Source organism: Melospiza melodia, chromosome 3, assembly GCF_035770615.1.
Source record: "Melospiza melodia melodia isolate bMelMel2 chromosome 3, bMelMel2.pri, whole genome shotgun sequence".
In the NCBI taxonomy this organism is placed as follows: domain Eukaryota; kingdom Metazoa; phylum Chordata; class Aves; order Passeriformes; family Passerellidae; genus Melospiza; species Melospiza melodia.
In genome coordinates this window covers 59,284,868-59,304,542 of record NC_086196.1, presented here as the reverse complement: position 1 = coordinate 59,304,542, position 19,675 = coordinate 59,284,868, and the positions used below count along the sequence as shown (strand labels likewise).

The window sequence follows — 19,675 nt, the reverse complement described above, 5'->3', positions numbered from 1 at the left end:
AAAAAAAACAGATTTCACAATACTTGGGAACTTCAGGCTCTTCAAAAAGTTTCTGAAATCCTGTAGAGGCCACTTGAGTAATTTCTGGAATAAACAGTAAGATTGTGGAGTAGATTGAGCACCATAGTTCTGGAAAATAGTTCCAGAATTACATATAGGAAGTATTAATGAAAAGGTGGTTTGAACTTCAGCTGTGAGAAATATAAAGTGGGAAAAAGCTCACTTAAAATTTGTCAAAGTGCATGCAAAATATTTTTAGAAGATGTAAAGGTCAGATGAGTTATTTGAACATAGAAAACAGGTAAATCACAATGGCAAATTTGTTGAGATGATCATTATCACAGTTCCCATCTACCGTAAAAAACATCAAATCAGGGTGCTCCCAAAACAAATTTTAATGATCTGCCATCTCCTGCAGTAGACAGAAAGCCTAATTTTGTTTGGCCAAATTCTTCAGAAAAACAATTCACACATTAATGCAAGACAAACATTAATTCTGGCTTGAAAAGTTAAACACTGCTAAGCACTGGAAAGTGTTTTGGAATTCAAAGACTTTATGTTTCTACAAAAGATAAAACCAAAGAATCAAGCTAAATCCTATTGTCATGTCCTCTTATTTTACTTGTTGCCATAGCATATAGATGAACAGAAAAAGGAACAATAGCTGGAAGCATGCAGAATGTTAGGAAGCCATGCTCTCACTGGCTAAAAAAACCAGAAATATAGGGTAGTAATTCCAAGTTCCACTGTATAACCTAAATGAAGGCTAAAGCTTCCTGTGGTTGCAGCAGATACCAATGTGCCTTTAAGAAAACAAACCTTCTGATTGCATTTTATCAACCGCTAAGTCAGCCAAAACACCTGGTGCAGAATGCGCTAAAAGAAACAGAAGCTTGAGACCATAGGAGCAACAGCAACTTAGATTCCAGCAAAAGAATTCTGAGTAGTTCTGAAGCAACTTATCATAGACCACATTAAGATGTTTAAGATACCATTTTAGTTGCAAAGTAAAGAATTAAGACTGCAACTAATTGATTTTAGATACTGAGAAAAGCAACTCTACATCAGATGAGGAAGTTAGCACTTGTGTAAGAAACTATTATGCGATAAAATAGCAATAGAATCATTTATACTGAAGTCAGTATTTACTTCATATACTGAAGTCAGGAATTTAAGGGGCAAAGGATGCAGGATGGAACAATGCACCTGTGCTGTCTCTCACAAGCGCATTTCTCGTGAGGATTTATGAAAGGCTAAAAATTAAAAAAAAAAAAAGGTAATGTGATACACCATTGGGTAATATTACTCCAATACAGGTAACAAAGCAGTTTAAATTCTTTTTTTTCCACCAGTAGCTGTTACAAACACAAAACACGTTCACAATTCAGACAGGTTTTTCTGTTGTGCTGTTGGATTCCAAGAATCCCCTAGCCAATGCTTTTCATTGCACTATCAGCTACCTTATGTCTGTGAGGGAGTTTTCAGGTACTATAACAGCACCTCACTACTCCTCTCCCAGGGAAAAGAATGCTTTTAAGACCATTCCTGAAAACACTTATCCCAGCAGACATACAATACAGAATGAATCTGTTTTACTGATGCAAAGGTTATTAAAAATCATCTCTACTTATACAGAAAATGTACATAAATAAACAAAACTCATATTTTGCACGTCCTAAACTTTAGGCAAACTACCATCACTGTCCATTTGTTTCATTGTAGCTAACAAGCTAGAATGGATCAAGCGCTGGCAAGATCAAATCTAGAGCTTGGATCCTTACAATATGAAACACGGTGACCAAAAAAGAGAGTAATCCACCACACAGACAATTCATAGACAACCTTTTTTCCCCCCACGTGGTTCTGCTCAGAACTTCAAGTCAACAACATCATGCAATTCCTGTAGCCAATAATTAAGCCAGATATAGTGTTCAACACTCTTTCATAGACGGTAACTGGCTAATACTCTGTTTTGAGAGCTATTTCTAATTTTGGGCAAGGCAGGAGCATTCTGCTGGTCACACAAGACACAGTATTTTTCAGTAATTATGAAATACCTGGTTTATTACCATCTTTTGAAAATAATAACACTGTAGGCAAATTGCATGAGATGTACAGCAATGAGAAGATCTCTCACACTGGTTTGCCAGCATTGATAAAGGACTTAATAAAAAAATTTGTGTCTAACTTGTCTGCACAAAATTTAACATTTCAAATAAACTGTTTATATTATCATGATATGCACAGTATTTGATTCCAATATTTTTGATTAAACAGAATGCTAGTAAATAGTCTGAATCTAAATTAAGACAGAGCTTAATCAAAAGAAGCGAGAAACCAAACTACAACTAAATAGTAAATTTTACTAAACTAGAAAAATTTTTAACAATTATATAAATAAAAATATCTGAAGTATAAGTTAATTTTAGTTACATAAAAATACTATTTTCAGTCAGAAGTATTTTTTAGAAACAGAAGTGTTCTAAAAACAGTTTAAAACTACAGAAGTACTTTTGTATTACACAGAAGTGCATTTTTAGGAAAGTTAAATGCCTCAGAATTTATTACAATAGGAAATAGAAAATCATGAAGCAAAAAAAATTAATAGAGATCCTGATCTGAACCACCCTTCATTATTTTTCTCACAGACTTGAAATGCAAGTTCTTACACCTTTCTAAATATTACAAAGAGTGATCTATAAAACAGCCTTACCTTTGAAATCCTACTATAAAAAGTCATCTACCAAGATGAAGGAAATTATATATCAGACTAAATACAGACATCTTTAAGAAAAAATCTCCTAGCAAATAATGAAGATAGTGGTTGTCACTGCTCTTTTAAAACCAGAGCAAGTAAAATATATGTATAGCAAGAAAGGCAATTGCAAGTGAGTTTTGGGAAACTGAAGAGATGGGTAGGTTGTGAACATCAACCTCTTTAGGGACTGAAGGGATTTCATAACTGGCAAGACTAAAATGAAAGGGGCAGAAAAAGTAGCAGGATTATCTGTAGAAAGGGAACTCTCACTCTTCAAAGACCCTCAGTGACAAAAGACAGCTGAGCAACTGTTTTTACAAGGCAAGCAAGGAAACAATAATTGGTAGCTGGCACCCAGGTGTAGTGATACTATGATTGAAACAAAACTAGGAGAGGCTAGGAAGGAAACTATGGAATATTTGGGAAAACAGAGGCTTAACCAAAGAGAGATTCAGAGATCCTTTACTAGGGTACATGTCTTGTGAGGAATGACTGGGGGAGTTGGGTTTGCTCAGTCTGGATGAGAAGAAGCTCAGGTGGGATCTCATCACTCTCCACAACCACCTGGAAGGAGCCTGGAGTGAGGTGGGGCTGGTTTCTTCACAGTGCCTGCAGTGAGAGGATCAGAGGAAATGGCCCAAAACTGAGACAAGGCAGATTCAGATTAGACACTAGATTTTTCTTTTTTTTCACTGTCAGGGTGGTCAGGCACTGGAATAGTTTGCCCAGGGATATGGTGGAGTCACCATCCCTGAGGCGTGCAAGAGGCATCTGGATGTGGCACTGGGTGATGGCTTAGTGGTTTAGGGGTGACAGTGCTGGGTGGATGGTTCAACTGGATTATCTTGAAGGTATCCTCCAACCTCAGTGATTTCTATTCTATTCTATTCTATTCTATTCTATTCTATTCTATTCTATTCTATTCTATTCTATTCTATTCTATTCTATTCTATTCTATTCTATTCTATTCCTATTCTGATATGACCATCAGAAATGCAATATTCACTTTGAGAATTAGCAGAATCAACTACATTTTCTAGGACTTTCTGGGTTTTTTTAAGTCTTATTTCTCAAGTTACACACACAAGTACTCAGAATTTTAACATTTTGCTACCTGGACAAGAAAAATCATAGGTGTCGGTGCTATTCAGATGTGCAAAAAACTGCCTCTGTATATTAATATATTATCTGCAATGACAGGATTTCTCAGAAAATATTTTGCACAATCTTCAGATTTTTAGTCATTCTCTTTTCTTTCTGCCTTAAAAATACAATTTTAAGAATTAAATTTGCAAAAGAAAATTATCTGGAATTTACAAAGCACTTCCCATAAAAAAATTCTGTATACCTGAACCAATATATTTATTTGCAGTAGGTATAGGAAACAGCCAAAATATGATATTTACACAATACCCCAAAATATTTTTAACGTTAGCTTTATATTTGGCACTGTGCAATGGTATGTGTAATAAAAGGAGCTGATTTTAATGTTTTCAAATACTTTATAGAAATTTTTTTCCTTCCTCTTTCTCTTCATATTCCTACTTTTTATTTCCCACTTACATTTTTGTTTTTTGGGGTTTTTGCTTTGCAGCTGAAGTAAACTTTTCTTTTTTTCATTTAGAGACAAGATTTCAATAAATACATAAGATTCACCTAGTATTGAATATGAAGATTTTTGTCTTTTAATGCTTTCATAACCAGTCATATGAAAAAATATCAGAACTGCTCTTTCAAAATAGAAATACAAGCCAGCACTGTATATAAATCCCCATCTCTCATAATAAATCATTTAACTACCTGCTTTAAAGGAGCTTAAGTGAAAAAAAGGACAAAACTAATCCTACTTAAATATATTGCTGTGATGGGTCTTTAGAGTTCTGTAAGCTCTCCATGACATACTGTGCACATTTGCTGCTAGAGCTTTGCAAAGCAAGCCTTACATGCAGCACTTGCACATATTTAATGACAAAACTCATCAAAATTCTAGAACAAACTTCTAGGAACTTAACTGCTAATATTGCTGGTTAAGCATCACACATTACAATGTGTGTAAACTCCTGCACACACTGACTACACTGGAATTTCTCAAATAATTGTCAGTCTCCTTTACCTGAAAATGATATTGTTTCTTAACTGCAAGGAATGTTTAATCTGACATATTCTTATGCAATGCTGGAATTAAAATTCATGCCAAGTGGAAAGAATTACTTCAGATTCCTGAAGTCTTCTTAAAATCTTATTTCTGTCTTTTCTTAGATTTCTGGTAAAGGCATTACTGACATTAATTCTACAACTACAAGTCAGATCAGCAGAGAAGGCAGTTTTCATTACCCCAGGAAGTGAGAGTGTAACATATGGCAGTAATAATAATTACACACCAAATAAACCTGCCAATAACATGGATATTTAACAGCTGCAGCATAAAGTCATGCCAGAGGTGTACACACAAGTGCTCATTTTAATACAGACCAGCAGATCTATGGATCATTGCATCAGAGCATTACATATGGCGGAAAAACGTAGAAAGGATTTTTTTTCCCCAAAGTTTTCCAGGCTATTCTGCTCTGTTTGTAAATAACTTTCATTAGTGAATTTCCATTGTGATAGAAATACATTAACATTGAAATAATCTTATTAACTTGAGACTGTAAAGAGTAATTGTCTATAGCTGGCTTAACAGAAATAAATCTCCCACTTCAATCTCCTCATTAAACCTTACCCCATCTCTTAGAATTCAAGTCCTCTTCTCTATTCAATAAATAATCATGCAATAAATCATTAAAACATGACACAGTTTTTTAATAGGATTACTTTGTTAAAATGTTATCTGACTTATCAATTTGGTTTAAGAATTCACCTGTAAATGACTTTTAGGCAGTTTATATTAAAAAGCATATCCCAGATCAGTGTTTTAAACATTTACTACAATTTAAGCCATGAAAGAATAATTAGCTGCACCAATCATGAATATTTTTAATAGTTTGATTATATTTTAAAAATATCCAAGCATGACAATTTTCTGAAGTTTCCAATTTTCCTTCATATAAGTGTGTCTTTATATTGATTTCCTAAAATTATATTCATCTATATTATAAAACCTAAATGTTTGAAGAAAGTACATAATAAGTTGTTGAAAAGAAATTCAACTTTTCACAGAATGTAACTGTAGGCCAAAGCAGCCCAAAAATCTTATGATTTTATAATTGCGTGAAAACATCCAGAATGTCTTTTGCACACCTCTACACAGACACAGTGTTCTGAGACTGCAGAAGTGACCATAGAAGCAAATGTCAACTCTTACATGGTTTGTCTTCTCAGACTCTCTGCCAACACTACTAAAAATCATCTACAACAGTCAAAAGCCAGACCAGCAGAACAATTAATACAATTAATACAATTAACGTCTGCTCAGAGATCAGGTGATCACAATGAATAAATCGTTGTGTATACACAGGATTTTAATTCTACATCCTCACAAATGAAATGGTTCTGCAAAAATGTCAGGTTTTGGATTTTTCTCTGCAGTGCCTTCCTTTCACATAGGCTTTTGTTTAGTATGTGCTTTTTCAAACTGAATTCCATTCTTGCAGACTTATGAATCTTTAAGTTTGAGGAAATAAAAGCTATTCGTACAATCTTGTTAGATCAATACTATTCATAGGAGATACATTCATGGCTAAACTAAAGCAACAACACAAATTAAAGGGATTTCTAGTATTTTTTTTTTTAAAAGGACAAAATGTTGTATTTGCCAAGAAGGCTTTGGGTCCAAATTTAGGTTTTGTATAGTATATATATGGAAAACAAACAACCAAATTTAAATAGTTTAGAAAATATTAATTTATTTTCTCTACTCATTATTTACTTCATGATGACTTCACTAAGCAAATCATGTCAAAAATATTCCCATTACTGAAGTTCAGTCTAGAACAAACTTATTTTTGTCTACTACTGAAACAGATGGCATCTCCATGATTAGTTTGAGTGAAAGTTGGAATCTCATTTTTCTTGGAGCTCGGGAACAAAGATAGAAGCACTGATCACTCGCTGAAAAATCTCTTGATAAAATGAATACAAGAGCATGTAAACCATTTGATGTAATTTGATACTTCTGAAAAAGCAATCTAAAATTATAAAAAATAAGAACAGACACATTACACTAAATAGAAGCTGGCATATTTTGTCACCTTGTTAATGGAATGGCATTGCATCAAAAACACAGACTTCAGCATATAGCTTTTCAACAATCCTATATTTAATGAGGAAAAAGTAATTTAAATGTTTTTATCTAGTTTCTTTATAATAGTCCAAATCTTAACAGACTCTAGTGTCTGAATGATGACAACTTTAGAATAATATGAAAGAGGTCATTAAAAAGGCCATGGTAAAAAGTTAATTTCAAAGATCTTGTCTTCACTACACTGAAGTGTTCATTTAGTTTGATTTACACATTTTTAGACTTCACTTCAGCTCCTACAAAATACGATTCATGTTAACCAAGGGAAGTAATATGACAGGAAAAGAGAAATTCTGACCTCAATTTAAGTACTGTAAAAAACTGCCAACTTAAAACTGTTGGACCCTAAAGGGGTGTCTAAAGTGCTAAATAAACATGGTTGAATTTTGTGCTAACTTGAATAAGTTTTAAGTTACTGTTTTTATTAGAATAGCAGTCACTTTATTTATATGCCTGACGATAGATATTAAAGCCTAATTATAGGTACAGAGATTGAAGTTCTGGCAATACATACTGTGTCTAGACAAGCTAACTAATAAAAAGGTCTGTATTACAGGGGAATAAACATTACCATTTAGACTACACAAACCTTTACTTCAAGAACTGTGACATGCAATTCTCACTAATACAGCATTATTGAATTACAGAAGAGACTGCTTCTCTAATACAGAAAACCTTATATAGCTAAAAGTCAGACACAAATGTAAAAATCACAATTTATTTCCAGAAATTAATTCAATAAAATACTCCTTTATATAAAATGACAGATACAGATTAAACTGAAACAAAGGACACACTGGTTCAGGTAACATTATTTGCTATACTTACTGATAGAAAATTGTGTTATATACTAGAAAACTGACACATTATATGTGAAACTGATTTCTTTATAATAGTACAAATCTGTAAATGCACAGTTTCTCACAAAAATATGTTCTTCAACTACCTTACCTTTTAATAGGCTTTTAGCTACACAAACTGTGAAACTTCCAAACATCTGTTTAGTTCCCTATTTAAGAATATATGCAGTTCAGTAAAGAGGAGAAAAGCCAAGAAATAAGACTACACACTTACCTGAAGCCCCTGTCTCAGGCATTTTTTCTTCATGCTTGCTATCTGGCTTACAACCACCTTTTTCATCAGCTTCATCTTCACCCCACCAGGCTGGCTGCCCATACAAAGGTGTCCCACGAGGCATGGCAGAAATATCTACAAAGCCAGCCCAAAACAGAGGAAATAACTTTTCTGTTTAGCTATGATATTTAGGTTAAGAATCACATGAAGAGAAAGTCATTTGCTTGGATCATTTCTCCTGGAAGCTGAAGTGAAATGGATGCATGCATTTGCCTAAATACAAAACAAACTTGGAGGCCAGACAACTGATCTGGGTTCTAAATATAAAAGCTTACTAATGACCTGATAAAACTTCTGGCACAAATGTTTATGCAAAGGCAGCCACCGTCTCTAATTGTTACCCTGATATATCCGTAAATATTATTTCTTCTTTCAGTTTGAAGTCATCAAGACAGCAGAACATTCCTAAAAGCTGTTTGCTGCTATTTTTGTGAGAAGATTCTCATTCTTACCCACACTGACCTTTCAATGAAATCTGAACTCACTGCATGAAAAACTGATCAAATTTTGCAATGCTGCCAAGGTTCCAAATTGCTGACAGCTACTACTACAGAGTGCTGAAAGTTACCTTGTGTGTAAAACATTACTGAGCACAATCAATTTTACAGGTTGGGGTTTTTTTTTTAAAGCATCAGTTAAATTATAGCACAACTAAAAGTGCTATAGCACATGGTTAAATAGATTTAATTACAAAAATTAAGTAAGAAAAAAAACACTGATATATAATTGAGATTTCTAACCTGATGATAAATTGCTGGGTTAGGTTTGACCTGATCTTTTGGACGAATACTTCACCCTACAGAGATTTAGCTATTCTAGCGTCATACAGATGTTCTGAATGTATTTTAAAGAGTCTTTATATAATAAAACATCATATGTTAAAATCTACCTTAGGTGCTTGTCTGTGACTTTTCTGATTAGGAATGTCAACATTTTTCAGTATTTTATACACTTGCAATCCAAAGATGATTTCATAGCCATGCCAAAGGTTTCAACATGATTTTAAGACATTAAGTACTTCCTTTTTACACAGCATTATGCCTTAGTCAATATAAATTAAAAAAAAAAAAAAAAACCTTGATGGTTACATACAGAATTTGTGGATGCCCCATCCCTGAAGTGTTCCAGGACAACATGCTGGATGAGGCTTTGAGCAACCTGGTCTGGTGAAAGGTGTCCCTGGCCATGGCAAGGGGGTGCAACCTAAGTGATGTTTAAGCTCTGTTCCAACCCAAACCATCCCACAATTCTACTCCTGTGCACTGAATTAGCAATAATGAGCAGACGTGCATTTATAAAGCAACAGTGAAAGAATCAATCCCCAAAAAGCTTAGGAGAGTTGCACTCAAATATAAATCCCTATCCCTGTTATTTTTGGAAGAGTGAAAAGAAAAACAGAAGGTGAGGATAAACCCCCCCCACTGTGCTTCTTTATGTACCCTTAACAAGATGCTGGATTAGCCAACAAAACAAACAGGTTAATTAAGTATACCACAGAATTCTGTATGTGGGGAAGAGAATTCTTTGAAGTGAGTCTTCTGGAAGAAGAGATGAAACCTAAACAAAACTGTTGAGCATTGATCAGGTTGGAAATCAGACCTAGACAGTTCCATATTAAGGAAACAACAATACTTGATCCCTTTCTCATTCTTTTGGTTATATCCACTACACTTCAGAAAGCCTCATGCTGAAGCTCATCAGAGAATCAGAGAATGGTTTGGGTTGGAAGGGACCTGCCATGGGCAGGAACATCTTTTGCCAGACCAGTTTGCTCAAAGCCTTGAATACCTCCAGGGATGGGACATCCACAAACTCTCTGGACAACCTGTTCAAGTGGCTCACTACTCTCACAGTAAAAAATTTCTCCCTAACATCCAATCAAAACCTGTCCTCCCTCAGTTTAAAACCATCAGACCTAGTCTTTTTATCACTAGCTGCCTATGTTAAATACACTCTCCCTCTTTTTTTCCCAACTCCCTTTAGGTACTGAAAGGCTGCTATGAGGTCTCCCTGGAGCCTTTCCTTCTCTAGGCTGAACAACTCCATCCCACAGCCTGTCTGCTCCAACTCCCTGCTCATCTTTTTGACCCTCCTCTGGCCTCACTAGATCCAAACCCTTCCCATACTGGGGGCAGCACAACCCACACAAAGTTAAGACAACCACAGCAGAGCCACCATGACACATTAAACAAATAGGAATGATGGTGTAGAAACAAGGCTGAAACTACAGTATCTACAAATCTTTAAACCATAATAGAACACTGAGGTTATATCCTGACATCAAACAAAGAATGCTAGGAACTGCAAAACAAACAAACAGAACTCCCGCCCATTTTAAAAGGGAAAAAACCCCAAACCAACCAAAAGAAAATTAGTGCACTTGGTAATGGTAAAAAGTACAAACTGAACAAATACTTTCACTTAAACTGCAAAAAAATAGAAACTTTCTACCACAAATGCCACAAGTTTGTGATTTGGGCAAAGAGATATGCAAAAATATTAAAAAAGCCAATCAAATCTCTCTTTAAAAATGTTCTTAACATGTGGGTGTTACTGTAAAAAAGGTAGAAATTAACTGCCAAAAACATTATTTACATCTAAACTATGGTTAAATGTTCATATATGTGAAATTCTTACTGTCCACAGAATTTCACAATCATTCTACTGAAGCAAATTAACATCCTTTCCAAGTTCTTGTGCTTCTGCAACAAAAAAAATGAACCTTACCCACTGATTTTTCTTCAGATTTCAGTGCTTCTGTAGTTTTGTGGTGGACTTCAGCTGTGGAGTCTGCTGCCTTGGACTCTGAACTTTTGGAGCTGCTTTGTTTCGATCCTTCTGCCTCTGAAGATTTTTGGGATAACTGGAGTTGGCTTGAGAATTTTTCATGCTACATGATATTAAATAGAGAACAAAACACAAACCTTCAAAGAGTGGGAAAAAAAACACCTCTCTATGTCATTGTACATAACTGTACAATGACAAAAAAACATCCAGGAACTGCACATTGTTACCTTCAGTGCTTCTTCGGGGACTCTCATCTCTCCCCTGACCACAGTAAAAAGATTAGTATGTAGGAAATTATAAGGAAAATGCTGAAAAAACTCTGAATTCACAAGAGGATTTTACAGAAAAGTAACAATTGTGCAGTCTATTATGCCACTGGCATGGTGACAGCTTTCAAAACATGTCACTGTTAGGATACTGTGCACTATCATATTCATCAAAGCAAATGAAGTTATTGACTATATGTAAACAGAACATTGAGTGGATACCTTAGTGTTTTAATAATAAAAGCAATTTTTTTTCATTCAGCAGTTTGCTGAATATTTAATTGTAATCTTATCTGCTGGTATACAGCTGCATATGATACAAATATTTATATATCTGCCTCAAAGAAAAGTAGCACTCTTTAGCAACACAGAAGATACACATTATGTTCTAAATCATAATTGAAAGTTGAGGTTTCTTGCAGTGAGAGACAATGAAATGTACTTTATCAGTAGTTCAGACCAAGGTAGAATATCCTAAACTCTGAGATTTTCGCTAATACAGGCATTTTTGTAGCAACGACAACACTTAACACAACCATACTTCTAACAAGACAAGTCCATCCTGACACAGCATTTTTATGGCAAGGATATCATATCCAAATCTCAATTTATCTTCTAACTTCAGAGTGATGTATGTCTGTTCTGGAATCCTCACATCATTCACAAATGTCTGCAGAACAAATGAGGACAGAAAGAAATACCGTTAAATTCCAAAACAACAAAATTAAATAATTCTATAAGAAAGTCTTCAGCACCACAAATTTTCTACTGGTGATTCACAAGGAAACCATAAGCTCAAATTGCCAACTGTTTAACAAACCATGTCAAAAGGAAGGTAAAACACCAGTTGATTACCAAGATGCACACTGGTTTTGAAAAATTCCTTGCACGTTCCATCTTGTTAGCAATATTCATGGAAGTGTTGATTAATGTTCCCTTGAATTAGCACCTCCACTTACTATTTTTCTTGTAGTTTGCTTTTTTCAACCCAAATTAAATGCCAGAATTGACTTATCATCGTATTTGTACAGCATTTAGAATTGGATATGAGAGTTCTGAGGCAGCTTATTTCTAATAATTGTCAAAGGACTTAAGAAAACATGGACCAAGTTTGTGCATCTGAGTAACACCAAAAATCAGTGGTAAGAATTCAGTATATTGCAACCCTACAGGATCATCCTACGTCTAACTTAAAACTTCTACAACATGTACATGTTTCTAAAGAAACAGTTGGAATATGCCATTTTATAAGCACTCGGAAGTTGGAAAAACCTGAATCATTGAATAAGTCAAAAATCTGAATATTTGAATGGCTGTGTTTCTCATGAGTCTAGTAGTAAATGAACTGTGATTAGAGAGAAACAATCTCCTTCCCCAAAATAGTAAGAGGATCTTCCATTTAATTTTCTTTTCTTGAAGGAAAAGAATGTTTATTTCATTATTTTAAAAGCTGTTTACCTACTTCGTAAAAAATATCTTCCATGGGAAATAAGAACAAAAGGTACAACTAGTCACTGTTGTAAGCATGAAACTTTCAGGAAGGTTTCAGGCAAATTTATTTCACTTTAACATTTTGAGAGTCCAGGGCATAAACCTCTGTGAAGACTATCATCAAGGCACTCTGAATTTCAGTGAACCTACAGAATTTAGGCCACCTTGCAGAGATCTATGTCTATATCTATGCATTTTTCCTCCCAGGTCAGAGTTCTGAAATTCATGTGCAGACACAGCATAGCCAATGCAGGGAACTCCAAAGGCTGTGTGTGACTGTGTGTGCAGTTTACTGACAGCCTCATGCTCAGGACTGATGTGACAGCATAGAACAACCAAGTCTTGGTTACTCTGCCACTGGAGCTTTAAAATCTCATCACATGCTTTGGGATGCCAGACAAAGCTAGCTTGAAAAAGCTAGTTACTCTGTAAATAAAGAATCCTTTGCCCCTTTAAATCACTCCATTCACATGATTTCTAAAGTTTATTCTTCAAATAGTGAGAGCCAACTGTCTTTAAGCCTTCATAAAGTTTGCTAAGTTTTTCAGAATCCAGTCCTGAAACATCAGTTTGCTATCCTGTAAATATTCTGAGAAGAATGTTACTCAACAGGGCCATGGATTTTTAATACTTCTTCTGGTATGTTTTTGAGTTCACAAGTTCACACTTGAATTCTACTGATACCAGGGAAATAGTAATTACATACTAGCAACTGCATGCATTTGCCTCAGAAAAAAGAAATTCCTTCATCTTTCTTGTATGGAAAATAAAAAGAAAAACAGGAGTGTCCAGAATGAGTCACAACAAACTATCAGAAATACAATTTAACTTAATGTAAAACTGGTTAAAATTTACTTTTGCCTTTTTTTTTCAAATCTTAGATGTCCCGGATAAAGACTTCTAGATTTGGAAGTCCACGAGAAAGTTCAGTGAAAATGTTACAGTAGTCTGAGTGTGAATCAACCACACATGTAAGAATATTCAGGCATTAGGGCATCAGGTGCAATCATAGTCAGCTTGTGAAATTATAACACTCAGAACACTCAAAACCAAAACATAGGCACTAGCCACCTCCCCTTAAACTCTGAATTATCATGCGTGGTTAAAGTGCATTCTACCAGGAATGGAGAAATACTTTATACTAAGAAAGAGTATCTCTTTTGTTCTCAAAAGAGATGGGACCAACTAGAGAGATGCAAAATAAATCTTTCCATGAAGTATGTAAAATAAGACAGGGCAGCAGCTGCTGAAGCACTAGAAGAGGCACCTGGCTGCTAGGGAGGTGGTGCTCTCAGAGGAAACAGCAGCTAGACTAGAAGCATTATTACCTAGTTCACCATATGGCACTGAGCCATTGTTCTGCCACACAATTAAGTATGGTGTTACAAAAATAATGTTTTTTCTCCATTAACCTGAAACCAGGTAAGCCGAGATATGAAAGAAAAGCACAGTGGGAAAGTGACAGTAAGGAAAACACTGTGAAGACAAAGAAAAAGGACTGAACTCTGAGATTTAATATTCCTTGTCCCAAAACAGTGGGAAGAAAGTTCCTTTGATGTCTCTGAGTAAACAGCTCTGAAGCAACTGAAGCTTCACCTCAAACTTGAGAATGAATTAGATCAAGTGAAGCAAATCACTGAAAGCTCTTTATCAGAGGCAAAAAAGGAGTTGAATGAAGACCTTTTAACATATATTTCTATTCAATTCCAGTTTTGTGACAAGGCAACAAAAATCTGAAGGTATGTCTACTGACTACAAGAATTACACAACTAGGGAATAAAATCAAATGTTTCAGCAAAAATTCTATGTGCTCAACTTATTTTTTGATCATTGCCTTGAAACAGCACACCAACTTTGAAAATACAGGGGCATATTAAATATTTAAGGACCAAAGTCCTTGTATGTCTACAACTGTTCAAAGGATATAGCCCTTCAGTGGTTTCACATGGAGTTGAGACTGACTATTTGGAAGGCTGAGTTAGTTACCTTAAAATACAGAAAAACTAATAGAGACAGTGGCAGAGTTTTATTTCAAAATGCACTTCAAGATCAAAAGGTAGCAACTTGAGAGTTCATCTTCTATTTATTTAAGTACTTGACAAAACTATTCACTATCAGCAGCTTTCTAAGTATTATTCAAATAGGCAGTCACAGATGAACTCATGATTTTATTCTGTACATATTCACAACAGAGCCAAACATTTAAAGTTATAAAATAACAACCATATAGTGCAAATACAGAGGTCATAAAGGAGTATCTAAAGGGCTACAAAATGAAAACAAAGTTACTATGTTTTTATTAATTTGCTATGATATCAAAAACTTTTATCAAAAGTGATGCTTAGCTAGACTTCTGAATATGCACTTCCTAGAAAAGCCTTAGAACATAAAATGTCATCCAAAACTTTGTATTTCCCATAACTTTGGATTTCTCCTGTATTAGTTTGCAATTACTTGACACAAATTATTCATAGAGATTTTTAATAAAAATGATTCTGAAAAACTAAATGCAAATACACTATTAGTTAAATTTATTTTCATACATGGTTATTAATAAATTATTTTTTTCCACATATGTACAGTAGAAATACAGTTTAACATTCTTTTCTCTATTGTAACAGAAGAAAAAGAAATAGCCTGTGAAATAAAATCCATATCATAATAGCACATTTTAGAAATAGAAATATGTCAGGGCTTTTATAGTCAAGATTATAGTCAAGATTTTTTCTTTAATTCTGAAGTACATAAGTATAACACACTCCTTTCTATTGTTATGAGTTTTTCCTATTACCAAAGCCCTCTTATTACTGGAATTAACAGCAGCCCTTTATAAACATGCAGTGGAAAACCCCTGCAAAGACTAAACTTTCCTTTTGAATGTTCCCCCATTTCCAGACTCGCATTAAAAAGGTATTAATGTACAATTAACAATGGCTCCAAGAAATCCCAAAACAAAGATACAGAACACTATGGGGAGCTATCTATTTCTGATGTTAACTTACCCCATTCAAGCTGCCCAAATCCTTCACCAAGTGTTCATCTGTAGAGGCATCATAGTTGAGTACAGCATGTTGCTTGTCCACACTCCGTGACTAAAATATATTAAAGAAAATAAAATAAGGTATTTGAAAACCGCATGAGGTGGCTATTTCTTAGAGCAGTGTGATTGTTCTCTTTCTACATATTCAAATTCTTTATTCAAATTATATTAAAAAGACAGTCCCACATACTAAAAGGATAATATCTAACCCAACTCCAGGTACCCATAGCAGAATCCTAAATTAATTCAAAATAATTATTTTCTTAATGTTTCCCTAAATATGATCAGTCAGATCCAGATATACCTCATCCAAAGCTTTTTTTTTTCAGTCTAGGATCACTGATATTTAACCTAATATTATCATCTGCACTTTATTTGTTACACTCTCTCTTCCCCCTTAATAACATGCATCTTTCAAGTCACGACTATGATTCTGGGGTGTTGCTGTTGTCTCTCAAACTCCATTTCCTGTCACACATCTGGGATAATTACTGTAGCATACAAGCATTCCAAGTGTTTCTCCTTGATCTCAATTTCCTGAACCAATTAGCTAAAGTCTCTTCACTAAATGTCTGAGCAGTTCCTGAATTACTATTCCCATCAGTTCTGACTTTCTCAGTCCTCCCTTAAGCACTTCAGTATCCATCTATTTTTCTCATTAATTCTTTATTTCACATACAAACATCATCAGACAGATGAGGAACAAGCCTGGTTACTATTTCATCCAAGAACAGCAGCTCCCCAACAGCCAAGTCCCTCTTTCAGCACTCACTCCTTGCCAAGTGTTTGCAGCCTGAGGTGCTGATGGCAAGCAAGGGATGTGGGGCTGGATGTGTCTCCTTCATGCATGCATATGGTCAGCAGCTGCACACCTTCAAGAGCTCCCAAGAGAATGGAGACCACAGCTCATCCTCTCCATCAGCCCAACTTGATCTTATGTTTGCTCTTCATTCTGCTAGTGCACTGTCACAAAATGACTGCACAGCAGCAAATTCCTTCCACCAGTATAGCTCCTAATTTCAGGTTTGCATCTTCTATCCTTGCTACTCAACTCATTTTTCAGGACTGTATTGCACAGTATGATACATTTCTGTCTGAGACTTCCATGACTTCTGTGTACCAGCATTTGTGGTCTGTCAGTTGTAGGACAGACCTGCCTTACCAAGTGCCCTGGCCAGTACAGGGCATCAGAACACACAACCATTACTCCTAAGGAAATGTTTTCTCTTATTGTAATCCCATAGTTATCACCTCACTCTTTTTCCATTTCCTGAGACTTGCTACTATTATTTTCCTTATTTTCAATTTACTTTCTCATTCTTCCTGTCCATTTAATCTTATGACCACTTTGCTTTCTCCCCAAAGAAGTGAGATCACTGTTCTCCTGCTCATACTTACAATTTTATATTTAGACTTTTTATTTTGCTCTACATTTTTGAGGGATATAATGAGAGGGGGCAGGATATCAAAGTGCAGAATAAGGAAGAGACAGACAAATGAACAAGCTGCCTGCCAATATAAGCTGCACTAATATACTACATCAGTTAAATGCTTTTAATGGCAGATGAAGACACAGCAACACGGTTCATTTTCTACTAACTTAGTAACCTTTCAAGTGAAAACAATCTCAATACAATGAAATTCACTGATGTGCATGTTCTGCTGAGCCTACAATATCAAGCACACATTACATTTTTCCACACTCAAGTGGAACCAATGCACCAAGAATTACCCTATTTTTACCTAAGCTATTGAAAAAAAGTTGAACTTCTCTCAGTCTTGTTATTCAAATATATACTGTATTAATAAAAATTTATTTGATTATATTTATGTGCTACATCCTATTAAAACTAAGTTAAAACAGAAAGGACAAGAAAAAAATCCTCAAAGCATCGTGCTACTGTGTCACATCATCTGAAATGCTAAGAATGATTACTCAAGTCTGTGGTTTTTACAGAAACACTTGAAATTCCGCAGAACTTCACAGTTCTCCTCAGGTTCAAATTACTTACATATAATTGGACTTTTTATTCATTTCAGCTGATCTTTGCAGGTGCAAAGACAGTGCAAGCCTTTTGAATGCCTTTTTCCCTTTGGCTTTGTTATTGCAGCCTTCCATTCAAATTTAAGGGCTTTTAAAATTCCTTTTTGTAAGACTGTGGTGCCCTGGCTGGCAGTAAATGCCACCCAGCTGCTCACTCACTCTCTGCTGCCCCAGCGGGATGTGGGACAGAACAGGAAGAGCAAAAGGAAAGAACCCATGGGTCAAGTTTCAGCAGCAAAGGGGAAGAAGGAAGAAGAAGTAAAACAAATCAAGTGATGAGAAGGCAATCACTTCCCACCTAACACAAGCAGCACAGTGCCCAGACAGTCTTTGAGTAGTGGGTATCTTCCCCAAAGCCCCTCCCTCAGATTTCACTGCCAAACACAACACAATATTTGTCACAGAATATCCCTTTGGACAGTTTGGGTCAGCTGTCCTCGTTTGTGCTCCTTCTCCACGTTCTGTGCACTCCCCCAGTCAAGGGTGTGTAGGAGGAGCAGAGTGAGAGAGAATGCCTTGAAACTGCACACACACTGCTCAGCAACAGCCAAAAGAGTGGTGTGCTATCAACAGTGCTCTGGTCACAAATCCAAAACAGTACCATAATGGCTTCTATAAAAAAAAAAACCCTACCAACCAGCCAGATCCAGTACAAAGATTTATATATGTCTGCAGAAATAAGAATCACAGAATAACTGCAGTAAAAGCCATACGAATACGAAAACTCCATCCTCAGTTAAAAGAAATTTCTGACTGGTGTTATTTTACATAGACACTCTTCAATTCAATCCAGACTACTAAGAAAATATTCAGAATACAGAATATTTTCTGTATATTGAGAAAATAAACGCATTCTTCTTTGCAAACCATTCTGATATTGAGAATAATCTATATTTTTTTCCTGGAGATGATTTCTCCAATAACATTCAAAAAGATTTCTAACCATAAGGTGAAAGAAGGGGTAATGTAGTATTTATCCACAAGCAGGCTGATGCAATGGAACAGTTAGGAACAGTTAGCTAAACAGGAAGACTTTTTGAACATATTTACAAAAAAAAGGCAGATCTGTATTTCCAGATGTGAACTAAACCTTTTAGAACAACAGTGTTTACAGGTAGAGATTTGAGGTCTATCAAGCATGAAACAGAGTCAAAATTATTTTCATTAAGGCCTTTATAATATGTCAAGCAATTATGAATAAAAGCATTAAATTCTGCTTTCTTTATCATGCATTGTCCACATGCTTTGCAGTAAGAGAACAACCAAGTTGTCAAGAGTGGAGAGGAAGGTCTTGCACAAAGAGCTACACACACAGAACAAGAACACATTATTAGCTTCTCTCTTGGTGGGTTCCTCCCCCTGCAGCACTATGTGGTGTTACAGTCATGCTGGCATGAAGACCTAACATAGCAGCAGGCTAAAAAGAATATTCTTGAAATCCCCATGCCCCTTGATTTTTTTCACTAACTGAAGAAAATGCACAACAAATAATGTTTGTAAATAAATCAAATCTATTCACAGTATTAATCAAAGAGGCAGCTACCTTTGAAGGTGAAATTCTGTAACACAAAAGAATAAATGCTTCACTCTAAGGACTGATCTACTATGGATGGCATAGCAGAGAAGAAAAAAGATGCTCTCTTATTTACAGAAAACAGGCCTCTAAAACAAGTCACTGGTAAAATAAAAGCATTTTTGGATTATAAGCTACTGGGCAGGAACCAGTGGGGTGGGGCTCTTTGGTTGCTTTTCTTTCATTGTTGTTTTGGATGCTGGTGGATTTATCTGTGCACTTGTTTGTTTGGGTTTTTTAAATACTTCCCACATAAATTACCAAGACATCATACTATCTGTTTTTAAAGAGAAATCAAGAGTACTGCCAAGTGCTTTCTAATATCACCAATAAAGTATCTCA

General features: G+C 35.4%; 1 protein-coding gene across 8 annotated transcripts in view; it reads right to left on the bottom strand.

Moving 5' to 3' along the window:
• Nucleotides 1–19,675, bottom strand: part of CEP170 (centrosomal protein 170) — a 94,450-nt gene that overhangs the window by 49,605 nt on the left and 25,170 nt on the right. For all 8 annotated transcript variants that reach the window (XM_063151924.1, XM_063151930.1, XM_063151921.1 and 5 more), the window contains exons 3-7: nucleotides 15,679–15,768; nucleotides 11,777–11,855; nucleotides 11,147–11,205; nucleotides 10,860–11,022; nucleotides 8,073–8,207 (exon numbers count right to left, since the gene is read on the bottom strand). In XM_063151924.1, the coding sequence (XP_063007994.1) occupies nucleotides 8,073–8,207; nucleotides 10,860–11,022; nucleotides 11,147–11,205; nucleotides 11,777–11,855; nucleotides 15,679–15,768 (526 nt within the window). The remainder of the gene's footprint in view (nucleotides 1–8,072; nucleotides 8,208–10,859; nucleotides 11,023–11,146; nucleotides 11,206–11,776; nucleotides 11,856–15,678; nucleotides 15,769–19,675) is intronic.